Source organism: Aulonocara sp. 'chitande type north' Nkhata Bay, linkage group LG10 (assembly GCF_057382095.1).
Source record: "Aulonocara sp. 'chitande type north' Nkhata Bay isolate Kocher_YH1m ecotype deep benthic linkage group LG10, A_spYH_male_GT1.1, whole genome shotgun sequence".
NCBI classification, from domain to species: domain Eukaryota; kingdom Metazoa; phylum Chordata; class Actinopteri; order Cichliformes; family Cichlidae; genus Aulonocara; species Aulonocara sp. 'chitande type north' Nkhata Bay.
In genome coordinates this window covers 32,966,680-32,980,260 of record NC_141353.1, presented here as the reverse complement: position 1 = coordinate 32,980,260, position 13,581 = coordinate 32,966,680, and the positions used below count along the sequence as shown (strand labels likewise).

Genomic DNA, 13,581 nt, shown 5'->3' with positions numbered 1-13,581 from the left:
GTGACATGCTAGATTAAATTTGGACAGCCATCCATCAAACATTCTGCCCCTATTATTGTTGCGCCTGTTAATAAGGGTTGCACACACGTTTCATACACTGAGCACAAACTGTAGTAACATAGCCAGTATAAAAGGGAACACCACAGCCAAAAACCAACTGGATTATTCAAACCAAATATCAAACCAAGTTGAGAGAGAATCCTAAACAGTGAGCTTGTCAGAGACGGTGGTGCTATGCTACAAGAAGTTACTAACAAAGTCTCAATTCATGTAGCTACAAACTAGGGAAAAAAATTTTTTTATTTTTTGTTAAAAAGCCATCATCACAAACCAACTGAAGGCTAAGATTAAATAGGGAGACCACAAAATTCATTTCTTCTCATTTTACATCTCTGCAAGAAGGGAATGAATTTGTCCTAAATTGTCAAACTGTTCTTCAGATAATAAGACCTTCAGATATACTACAAAATCCGTTTGCTGCCAAGTTGCAGCATGACTCATGAGCACTCAAGCCTCAGCACTGTACGTTACGGTTGGCTGTTCTCTCTGAGGCCAGACAGGGTAAAAAGCTTTAAGTGCAGCATATTGACTGAAGTGAGCTGCAGAGAGTCTTCACGGGCCTGTAGCACCTCATGATTCCAGACAGTCAAGAGTGGAGGTTGATCTAAAACCACCGCAGTGGCTGCAAAGAGACGCTGGATTCCAATACACGTTGCTCTCCTTGAAATACTGGTAAGCAAAGTAACATACTGCTCGGCCAAGGAGGGAACTTTTTGATTTGTTACGGTTGATTACGGAACTCGATGGCACGTTTTGTAACTCTTGGCACATGACGTATAATAATTGCTCCGAATTATAGAAAATGAATCCAAGAGAAATTGAAAGAGGTGGCGTTTCTTGCATTTACACCACCACCATTAATTTCCCTCACTCACCGATATCATTTATTCTGGCAGATGGAAGCCCGGAGGCAGACTCAGGAGAGAATGTGATGTGTCGGACAGATTTGACCTCACGCCAGGGTTCACGTGTGCTTACATGCAGGCAGCAGACTGAGCCACTCAACTGTCTCTGAGCTCTTAGCCCCAAAGTGTCATGTAACAAGTATTTTCAGATACACTGTGACGGGAGTGCAGCTCAGACATTTCGGTGGGAGAAATAGTAGAAAAGTAGAGCAAGTATGTGAAATCTCTTATTATGTTCACAGCTCCACACAACCCCTAACACACACACACATTTGCTTTTTTTTTTTTGATTTATTTTCATGAGAACACAAATATAGAAATCTGTCAGATGATGCATTAATAATGATATCCACTTTCTAAATATAGTGTAGATTCTACATGCATTTTACAACAGAGAGAACCGCATAGCGCTGCTTTTATGTCTCATTGCAGAGATGCTTAGTTTGACTTGTATTTCCTATATATAATTAGTATAAATTATAGCATATGCAGTGCTATGCAAAAGTCTTGACCCACATTTCTTTACAGTTTGCAAGGAAAATGGGATATCAGTGCAGGGATTTATTGAAATGTGCCAACATACTTGGAAATACATTGTTAGGCACAACCTGAACTCTTTTAGACAAGCTCTCTTGTAATTTCTTTAGGTAGCCTTTAGGAATAGTTCTCCCGGCTCATCGAAGGACATTCAAAGATACAAAGGAGTATTATGGCCAGATTAAGGAAAAATAATATTATTGTTAATTTTGAGAAAAAGTCAGAGTCAAAATTTAGAATTTAAAGTAGTCGTTTCAAGTCAAACTACTGCCATGGCCGCTCTACGCATGTGACCAGCTCTCATGTGGCTTCAACAAACCATAGACGGATCAGCTGAAGTGCCAGAGGTGACTGCTGTTTTGAATTGGTGCTATGTAAATAAAATTGAATTGAACAGAATTTATGCTACCACTTCTTCTTGTTTCCTGTAATGTCCAGTTTCCTCAGTTTCTAGGGAGACATTGCACACCATGCTCAGAATCACCTTAGTGTACAAATACAATTTTGTGCCTGTCAAAAGTGTTTTTGTGACTGGTTGCTAGCACCTAAAGATAAAATTAAAGCTGGTTCTTTGCTAAGCTGTCAGTTAAGTTTAGGCACAACACTGGTTCATCCCTCGAATTTTTTTATGCTTGAGGGATTAATAGGTCAGCAAAACATTCCTCTAGAAATGGTCAGGTACAAAGAAAAGCCGTGTCCAAAAAAAGACCTTCAGAAAGTCAGGGGAACTGCTGCTCTAGGCCACTTAAAAAAATTGAAAGTGTGTCCTTTGGAGCAAAATATAGAGAAATGAGAGGGGCTGCAGACATTTGCACTGTACTGGATCCTGTTAAAAATAATTGCATTAAAAGGCTAGTCATGCTAGCTGTACTGACCTAACTGCTAAACAGGTGCGTTCTGACTTATTGTAAACTGATAGCTTGTTATAGAGCAATACAAGTGCAACCAAAGCTAATGTGGATGTCAATCATTTTGTTGGTATTTCATCATAATGTATTGAATAAATGGAGAAAAGTGAACATTTTTGCCATGCTATTTCAATAAATTCTTGTGGAGTATTAATTATTTCTACAAAATTCGGTAGTTACATGTCCAAGTTGAAGTTGAAGTGTCGGATAGATCAAAATTGTTACTAGCTATGCATGTTTCAGCCCTTCATCCCATAGGGTGCAGGCCATCAACAAGATCTGTTGTTGGGTGTTATTTAGAGTCTTTGCCTTTAGCTGGTTCCAAGTAAGGCCCACTTTCTGGGAGTTTGCCTGGAGGTGTAGCTTGACCTTTCTTTCTTTCTTTTCCCTTGAGGAGTTCTATGTCAGGGCCTCTCTGGTAATGCTCTGGATTCCATAGAATGTGCCCAATCCAACCTCATCATCTTCTCACTCATTCCAAGCAGGGTCATGTTGTACTTTTGCATTTCTACTCCTGTTGGTGTAGTCTTCCCACTCTGGTACACAGTCTTCCATATCCCACGAATTAGGGTGTCAGAGAAAGAGTGTTTGGTCCTGTGGCTTCCAAGAACTCCTGGCTTTCATTACACAGCATCATATTCTTCAGATGCCCATCTTAGAGTCTTGGAGTTTTCTACCATTGATGTTTCTTTTTTTTTTGTGTGTCCCGTTTGGATCTTTAGCGATCAGAATTGTTGTCTTAAGGCCAAGAAAGATGCCAAGCGGATTTATTTTACCAAGTGGATCATCATGGCCTTGCCATATTGGTCCATTTGATTGACCTTTATTATAATTATGAATTTATTTTATTTTCGGTTGCTACAAACGGGACAGACATGACTGGGGGTTAGGACAGGGAGAAAGAATGAAAGAAAGAGAGGGAGAGAAAGAAAACCAAAGGGGAGAAGAGACGGTGAGAAGGGGGGGAAGAAAGAAAAACAAAAACAAAAACAAAAAAACACATGGATCAGGTGTATGGAGAAAAAAAACAGAAGAGAAAGCAAACAAAAAAAGAGCAACATAATAAAAAACAGCACCATCACAATAAACTAGCTAGCAGTAGATAACAGTAGATACTAAATATTAAACGCTATTGTGCAGCACGCAAGATAGACAGCGCACAATGTGCTTTGAGGCAGCAGCCAAGAAAGCTGTAGTCCGCGTCTGTGAACACCCGTGTGTACACCTGTGTGCATACCTGTGTGGATCAGCATGCTTGTATTCCAAAGGTTTCTCCATGTAACGATCTGCTAGGGAGTTTGGGGAGCCATAGCCCCGTCCACCAGGGTATGAAGCAGGTATGGAGGAGATCCAGGCCCCAGATATCCAGAGGCCCCAGAGTACAAGGACCCGAGGAGGACCACCAAAAGGGGGGGATCCGTGCCACCCTCCTGGGAAGAGCTGAGTAGAGCCCCAAAGGAGAGGTCACCCCGCAGCTACGGAGCAGAGGCCAGAGGGGGTTGCAGTGGCGTGCCCGCGGGCTCTGCTGGCAGCCAGCTGTGCCAGAGAGGACCAAGCTTCAGGCCCAGAGGCCCGAGGGCATCCCACCCCCCGGAAGGGGCCCAGCCAGGCCACAGGCGCCAGGCCCCGCCAATCGGCCACCAGGAGTGAGCCGGTAAATACATGAGCGCCCAGCCCCAGACGACAAGGACCACCAACACACCAACGCGTCTGAGGGCATCAGCCACCGGCAGGGAGTGTGGTGAGGGGAGATAGGCCTCCGTACTTTAGAGGGCCTGAGATGTACCCAGAGAGGTTGAGTCTAAGACCCAACCTGACATATAGACACAGACGAACAGGCGCACGCGGACACAAACGTGCATTCCCACCCCATATGCACAACCAAATACTCGGCACTCACCCAACGTGTAGACAGACACAAATAGACACTGCACAGACAGTCGCACTCCCCAAACATACTCTATATCCCAGGTCCAGGTACCCCCGCCCTCAGATGGGCAAGCCGCACCTAGACACAGGAGATGTAACCCTTCTCTCTAGGGTGGAGGCACACGGACCACCTCCTACCATTGATGTTTCTGTTTCAAAATAATTTTTATAGGATAAGGGTCTCGACCTGGAATCAATCCTTGCTCCAAGCTCCTACCCTTTAACCTGTCCATCATGGGTGACCATAAAAGGCACAGCTCTTAGTGTCCCTATGGCACGCAAGCTCCCTGCCCATGACAAGGTGGCAACCCAGAGAATGCAGAGACTGAAGAAGCATGAAGAAAACATGCAGATTGGACAAACTGATGCCAACAGTAGTGTATTATGAAAATAATACTTGTGTATTTGTGAGCTTTACAATACATTAATGCCACGTTTGTCAAGTTTTCTGTTCTTAATGTTGAAGCAACCAGCTGTTACATGCTTTGAACAAGACAACACAGTTTCAATTTACACCTTGCGTATCAAGTTGGTGGCACATATTTTTGAGATAGATATCTTTAAGTCGTTGTTAAACACTTTACTAGGAACATAATGCTAATATTGGGTAGAGGCTCCTTTTGCTCAAAGGATCCTTAGTTTTGAGCAGATTGTACAATATTCATACCACATCCCAAAGATATTCAAGGGATTCACATGTTGTGACATGTGGGGAGGCCATTAAAGTCCAGTGAATTCACTGGTATGTTCGTGAGACCTTTTGAAGACAACATGATGTATTAACTTGCTTTAGGTCATAGGTGTCAAACTCTGGCCCGCGGGCCAAATTTGGCCCACAGCCTAATTACATTTGGCCCGCAAAGCCATACCAAATTACTATTAGAGCTGGCCTGCTGGTATTATACAGCTAATATATATATATTGTTTAGTATTAAGCTTTGCTTGTTCCATATTCAGTTTTTCAGCAAAGCTTGTTTGAGTCCATAAGAAAAGATTCATTCTTATATCTGGAGGAAGATTTTTTTTTCAATAAATATTAACGTTAGCCCGCGACTTTGTTCCAGTTTTGAATTTTGGCCCACTGTGTATTTGAGTTTGACACCCCTGCTTTAGGTATTCATTAAAAGATAAAAGCTTACAGAGTAGTAATTCAGCATGTGTGGACTGTAATAACGTTCAAATCACGATTGATTGGTATTGAGGGGCCAGAGTCTGCCAGGAAAACCCTGCACCATTTCACCATAACCTGCCTACACTGTTAGCACAAGGCACAGTCAATGAATTTGCACTGTTGAAGCTAAATCTTGATGCTTCAACAGTAATTATCTGCTTTTAAAATTAGGCTTTTGAAAAAGTTTGCACTGCATTTAATCATTAGTTGTTTTTAATCTATGGCTCTTCTACAGTGTGTCTATTGTCCTGTCTTCCTCACCTCACCACAGATAGCTTCCCCCTCCCTGAGCCTGACTCTGCCACAGGTTTCTTCCTGTTAAGGGGAGCTTTTCCTTCCCGCTGTTGTCAAGTGTTCACTCATACGGGGTTTATTGCTGAGGTTTTCTCTTTTTTTGTAATATATCTTGAGGTGACTGATGTTTTAATTTGGTGCTATATAAATACGACTGAGTTGAACTGAATTGAAAATAGAGATTTATGAGACCAGACTACACTTTTCCTGCCTTCAACTGGCCAGTTATAGTGAGACTATGCCTACTGCAGCCCCAAAGTTTTGTTTTTGCCAGGTGGGAGTGAAACCTGAAGTGGCGTTCTGATGTAATCTATCTGCCTCATGATTGGCTCTGATTTTATGATTACCACATTGTTCTTGGGTTTTAAAGTGTGATCTGGCGCACATTTTCCTAGCAAAGATGGAACTTTACACCCTGGTACAACACAGCAGGACTTCAGGGAAATACTTAAGTTTTAAAAAAGCAGTTATGATTGTGTTGATAATTTGAGCTTTGGATCATTTCACGATGCCTAGTGGTTGCAAAATGCAAATATGGCCCAGTTTTGCGTTAAATTATTGGAGCCAGAAATATCACATCTTCATTTAGCCCATTGTCTCAGCATGTACCCAGCATGCTCCATTGCTAATCCAAACATCATAAAAGTATGTGTTGCCTGAAGTCATTTTGAATAATTATAGAAAAGCACTGATAGAACACTGCATACTAACATGAGGCTACAGGGGGATTGAAATGTGATCAAAATTTAAAGGGCCAATTCACATACGCTTACAGCCAATTTATTAGGTATACATTGTCATCTGGTTGTTAACGACAAAATCTTAACAGCCAATCATACAGGCAGGTAGACATGGACCAGAGAACCTGCCAAAGTTCAAACTGAGCTTTAGAATGAAGAAAGGTGATTTAAGTGGCATTGAACATGGCTTATGGTACCAGACTGGCAAGTTAGAGTATTTCAGAAATTGCTGATCTAGCTGGGACTTTCCCACATAACAATCTCTAGGGTTTACAGAGAATGGCCTGAAAGAGTGAGCAGAAGTTCTCTGGGTTAAAAATGTCCTTGTTGTTGCCAGAGGTCAGAGGAGAATCAACACACAGCCTCTCAAACCTTGAAGCAGATGAGCCACTACTCCTCTGTCAGCTAGCAAAAGCAGAAGCTACAGATCTCACAGGTGCAGACAACAGAAGAATGCAAAAACGTTGCCTACTCAGGTGAGTCGTGATTTCTTCTGCGACATTCAGATGGTAGGGTAATAATTTGGTGTTAACAGTGAAAGCATGAATCCATCAAGTCTTATATCAAGGGTTCAGGCTATTAGTCATGGCTTAATGGGGTAACTCGGCCTCAAGAGTCGGTGTCGTGCAGGTTTTAGATGTGTCCTTGATCCATCACAGCTGATTTAAATTGCTAAATTAGCTCCTCAACATGTCCTGAAGTTCTCTAGAGGCCTGGTAACGAACTAATCATGTGATTCAGGTGTGTTGACCCAAGGTGAGATCTAAAACCTGCAGGGACACCGGCCCTCGTGGACTGAGATTGCCCACCCCTGCACTAGAGCAGCGTTGGGATCCGCAGCATTAGTAGATTTGTATCATGTGTGTACAACAACTGTGTCAACATGGACCAAAATCTCAGAGCAATGTTTCCAGCACTGTGGTGAATCTCATGGATTTTGTTTTTTGAGGATTTGCCTGGAAATTGCCCTCCACCCCATCACAGCAAGGGTAAAGGAAACATAATGTGCTCTTAGTAAACATACCATTCACAGTTTTCATTAGGGGAAACCTCCATGTACAATGCAAAACAATGAGAATTGCTGAGGGCAAATTTGGTGTTTAAAAAGAAAATAAGATGCCAGAACACTCACGGGGGATCACATTGTTCTGCCAATTACACCAAATATTATCCTGCTCCATTACTGAAGACCATACAAGTTAACCGGACTCTTGCCCATGCTGCCTTTAAACTGGACCATGTTCCCTGAAAAATAAATGTTTAGGCATACATTAGTTCAACACGTAATTAAAGCAGGACAAACTGTAACTGTCCAAACAGCATAATGCATAGGTGTAATATAAAGTTTAGACCACCATCAGTCAGCTGAAGATACTGGAGGTTAGTTTAGCTAATTTAGTGTACATGCTGCAAGAAAGTAGAATGACACGTTCTCTTTCAAGTTGATTTTGTAATTTTTTTTATTGAATAAATGATTTTAAAAGGTAACAATGTTTAAAACTACATGATCTTCACAGCCATTGCTTACATACTCAGATAACCCATCTATATATATTCTTTCAACCCTCCCCACACTTGTCTTTTGCAATTTTTTGCTAATTTCTTTTTTTATGGTTTTTTTTTTTTTTTTATTGAGTCATACTATCATAATAAATGCCCATTTCAAGTCTTGTCACACTAACAGCTATTCAATAGGAAAAAAGGAAGGGTCTAGCTCTACAGGTGTTGGATTTGAAGTTCCCAGTTCATATTATTCCATCAACAATTTGTCAAGTTACTAAAGCAGAAGGAAAAAAACAAGGATCCAAAATGTTTTTTTGTTTTTTTTAAAGAAATGAAATAAAAGTTGGTATGAGGAGTTACACCAGGTAACCCTCCCAGCCCATCAGGCCACTGCAACAGAAAAAAGTCATTTTGTACAGTGACACGTCTTAAGAAGTCAGTGTCTCAAAAATTCAGAACATAGAAAACCACTAAAATAATTTTGAAACTAGATCCAAAATATTCCTTTGAAAAGAATTTATTTTGATGTACAAAAACAGTCATTTTCCTTTTTTTTTTCTTAGGTTTTTTTTTTTATAATAAAACTCTCAAACACAAGTTTATTGTAGTTCTTATTTCTTTTGTCATTATTATTATCATTATTATTATTATTATTATTATTATTATTATTGATTCATTTCTTCTTTTTTTCTAAATTCATCTATCAGTGCGATTGTATACCAGTGCAGCTACTGGGTCCAGAGTAAAGAAAACAGGCTTTTTCATCTTTAATGGCATAAAAAATAAGGAATAAATCCATAGTTCATACAAAGTATAACTGCTGGTCTTTAGGGGGAAAAAAAACATTTATAAACCCATAAAGCTAGGAGGCACACCATGGGATTTTCATTTTTGAAAATTATAGCAATAATAATAATAATAATAATAGTAATAATAATAATAATATTAATAAAACAAAACAAGTAACAACAACTTGCAACCATTTTTAACCATCCTTGAGGCCAATTACGGCTTCAGAGATAGAGTCAATGAAAAAAAATCATTGAAAAATTGAGTTGCTTATTAAGTCAAAACAGTTGAGAAAAATCGCACATTTAAAACAAACGAAAAGAAAAGAAAGAAAAAAAAAGACAAAACATTTTGTCAATTGCAGGGTTTTTTGTTTTTTTTTTGTTTTTTTGGAAGGACAGGAAGCCAGGCCTGAAGAGCAGCATTTGGGCATGGCCGCTGGCATCTTTGGTTCAGTCAAACATACGAAGGTAACACGAGCTTGAGCATTCCACGAAATATGAGAATGACCACGCAAGGAATGCTGAGGCTGAACTCTAACCCTGGTATGGAACCAAAACACAATCTGCTACAGACAAACTACAAATGTCGTTCCATAAGATCCCATGAGGTATTAATGCTTTAAACAGTTAAACCAGTACAGAAGCAGGACTGTTTTCTGTGTCCTTACGTAAAATATTAACTCTCCGTCCCATTTTAGGAGATGCTTTCCTTCAACGTGGCTAAAAAAAAAAACTAAAAAAAAAACCAGGATTGTTCACTAGTCAACAACTCAAACTCTTTGAGGAGGTCAAACGATTCAGCAGCTAGAAGAAAAACTAAGGATTTGTTGTTTTCTTTTAAAAAAAAGAAAAGGGAGAAGAAGAAGAAGAAAAAAAAAAAAACAGCATCAAATTTTGCAGGAGGAGGCTAAAGACGACCACGACTACTGTCACCATCTACCGAACGACATACATCACACACCTTGACAAACTAGGCCATGAGGCTGGGCCACAGTGTAGGGAGCGATCAAGGGGAATGAGGTTAACTTGTGACTTCTTGTCCTTTCAAACCTGCAAGGGGTGTTGACTTGCACTGGTAGGAAAAAAACTAAACAAAAACAAACAAAATACAAACAAAATAAAAACACCTGTTGAACAGATCTGCATATATCAAGGATAGTAAAGGTAAAACATGTAAGATTTTCTCTTAATATATCACTGGTAAATTGTAATGACGACCGCAGACAGTACATTCCATAGCCCCTGTAACGTGTTGCTTCTGGGACTTTTCCTTCTTCACTATATTCCGTATTTCCCATAGGGAATTGATCCCAAAATAACCCACAGTGAACTTCGTGAAAGCAGAGGTTGCTGGGGGCTACTGTATGAATTGGTGACTATCATACTTCGGTATTAAAATGTGCCGTCATGACTCATTTCACAGGAATGTACTAAAGAGAAAATCTTATATGTATCATCTTTAAGTATGATATGATCAATGAGTCCGCATGACCAGTCACGAGATGTGACCACCCCAATATGAGGTCAGATAGCACCATATTTGTCTTAAATCTCTTAATGGTTAATAAGAGTGTGTAAGCCATAGATCAAGCATATCATGGATAAAACCATAGGTCTCATACTCATACATACATGCAACAAAATACATTGCATGTGTATACAAAGACATATGTAAAAGAGCATGGTCAATTTGGTTTTGCAGCAGAAAAATTCAGGTTGTGCTGTGTTTAAATGGACCAGGAAATGACCACCTGGCTGTTCCTCCTCGTCATGTAGTGTACAAGGAGACGCAGTTTGAACACCACAGCGGCTGACGTCACCTTTAAGAGCAGGGGTTGGGTTTTTTTTTTTTTTCGCCAGCTGGGTGAAAAAACTGAAGGCTGCGGGCATCCAGCTGCCCTCTTAGAGAGAGCACTGGCATTCTAAAGCAGGAAAACGTCATGTGGCTCTTTCCTACGCTGTGGTGTGATGATGGAAAAGAGAAGAGCGACAGAGGGACACTCAGGGCATCATCTACTGGTCCATTGTTTTTTTTCCTTTCTTTAAATCATTCATTTAAGGCAACACAACTGAAATCTGGGTCATTTCGGGTTACTGTGGATGGAGTGCCAAAAGCCCTTGACATTTTTGCATAAAGAAAAAAATACCTGTCAGTTAGTAAAGGCTGTTACAAAGAAAGATGTTGGTCAAGTAACAAGAACCTCTCAAAAATTCCAGTTAGCGAACTAAAACCCGAAACAAGCGACCCGCACGACGATCCTCCAAGACTCAAACGTTCTGACAAGTAAAGCCAACTATCCAGGTGTGTGTGCGGATGAGACTCACAGCAAGTAAATATCTGGATGGGAGATGGCTTGTTGAGTCTTTATGTGTAGGCTTTTTCATATATACGTAGACCTCGACTGCGAGCCACTGAGCCCCGTGCAGAGAATCTGTTCCAACTAATTCAACTGTGTTTGCTTCAACCTGACTGCCCATACAAGCTGACAAAAACGTTACTAGCGCCGTGGACACACAAACAGGATCAATGGGATCTCACTAAAGTACCGGAGCAGAATGGCAGTAGTGCAGTTTCAACAACTACGTTGACTGGCTGCACTTCTAAACAGCACAATGACATGAACGTCTACATGACACAAACATGGTAATGAGATCACTTCCTTTGTGCGTCTTCAATGGATCAAAATGACAGCTTTGATACATAATACTTTGTGGACGAGTGACCATTGTTAGCTATAATGTAAAGAGACGAGACAATCTTTCCCCATTAGCGTGGGCAACATGCAGCACATTCAGCAAATGACTAAACCCACCTGGTTTGACAAGTATATCAAGTGATGCGGTCTGTCTCGAAACTGGTTTTGCATTCAGAAGCTGGAGACTTGATACATCTACCAGAGGTTAAAGAATGCAAAACCAAACAACGGACTACAAAGTGTGGAATAGAGAGAAGACATTATGGCTTTGAGTAGTTATAGCATGTCCCTGTCAAGTGACTCCCTGCCAGTAAACTCAGAAACAAACACATACGTTCAACTTAAATCTAAGTATTACTCAGCCATGCTTTTTGGGGTGTTTTTCCTCCCCTCTGTAGGGACCTGTAGTTGTGCCCGCTCCCCCTCTCCAATGCAGAGAATTTTACACTGTTTATTAATAAATCACTGTGACACGATTATCCCTGGACAAAATGGCTTCCTCCAGCAGTTACTTTAAACTGAAAGAAGTTAAAAAAAATGATTAAAACTAAAACCGATAAGGGACACAGCTGTTCATGGTTTAGAGCTTCCACACCAAAACACTACAAATACTCAGAGGGGGAGGTTTCCAAACTCTTTTGTAGGGGAATCTTTAAGTATCATCCAATTTCTACTAGTTTTTTGTCTTGTGGCAGACCAATGTCTATATCCACACACAGAAATCACACACACGATTGTGAGCTCAATCAATAAATATTGCCAGCAAAAGCTGGTCAAGAGGCACCACAATCCTACCATCTATACTTTGGAGTATACATATTCCAATACATAGTTCCAACTACAACACTACAAGAGTTTACAAGCTAAAACAAACCTCAGTCTTTTTTTTTTGTTTTGTTTTTTTGAGAGGAATCAAGAAGAGACGACAGCCTTTGAAAACTGCAGTTGCCTTGCTACATGGTGTTACATGTTTAAGAGTAGGTTAACGTAAAGATTAAGAAAAAAAGAAAATTCTTAGTAAATGTAAAAATTGTAGCAAAGCTTAAACAACAGAAGCGCGAGACTAATCCACTCGAAGAGACTTCCTTCCATCCACAGACTTAAACACCTGATTAGGTTCGCTGAAAAGATTAATAAAATCTAACGTTTGATTAAATTTCCAAAAATATGAATGAACGGGGGGTTTCAGATATAGGAATACATATGCTGCAAAAACGTAACCACAGGCAAAGAAAAGGAAACGTGTGGATTTCTTGTCAGAATCAAATAACGCTTCGTTGCCACCCGTTGCCATGTCAACGTCTGGGAGACGGCCAGCATGGCAACGGAAACTATCATCATAAAATGGTACAGTAGTAGAAATAGCTAGACCAGGAGGGGGCGGGCTCTCCTGGGAAAAGGTCCGCGGAGAGGTCCAATGATTGGTCATGCGGCTCGCTGTCAGGAATAATGGTTGTAGGGTGGTAGAGGGTGCCCAATGCCATTCTGGTAGTGATGGTGCTGGCGGTGGGCGATGTACTCTGCATAGCCCATCGTCATCTTCTCGCTACGGTACCTGGGGACAAAAAGAGATGTGTTGTGATGGCTAACTGCTCTAATCCAGTGTTAGGAGAGTCATGATCACTCTCACTTTGCTCTTCATATACAGTCCAGTGTCAGTGCTAAAATAGGCTGCATGTTCAGTAGCTATCAAAACTAAAGCAGCAGGCCCACAGATGATACTTTACTTGTATGCGTGATTTCTTTTACTAAACCTGACTCATACAATAACCATGATGCAACTTCCTGGAAAGAATTACGTTTAAAACAAAATTTACATAAAAGATGGATGTAGGCAATGTGCATCACACGTTGGCTAGCAACGTGAACATTTTCTAAACTTCAAGCTCAGCATTTCCACTGTTGCCATCTTAGCTTTTTGAAACCAGACATCAGTATCACTCAAAGAGACAGACAGTGCACACACTGCAGTAAACCATACATTAACTTTCTTTTTTTTACTAAAGGGGACCATAAGTTACTAAATGAACATCCTGTTATATTCAGC

The 13,581-nt window shown here is 40.6% G+C and overlaps 1 protein-coding gene across 1 annotated transcript in view; it reads right to left on the bottom strand.

Moving 5' to 3' along the window:
• ammecr1 (AMMECR nuclear protein 1) overlaps window positions 1–13,581 on the bottom strand; it is a 28,589-nt gene that overhangs the window by 2,834 nt on the left and 12,174 nt on the right. The window contains exon 6 of the mRNA XM_086309584.1: window positions 7,677–13,089. Within this exon, the coding sequence (XP_086165710.1) occupies window positions 12,975–13,089 (115 nt within the window). The 3' untranslated portion in view covers window positions 7,677–12,974. The remainder of the gene's footprint in view (window positions 1–7,676; window positions 13,090–13,581) is intronic.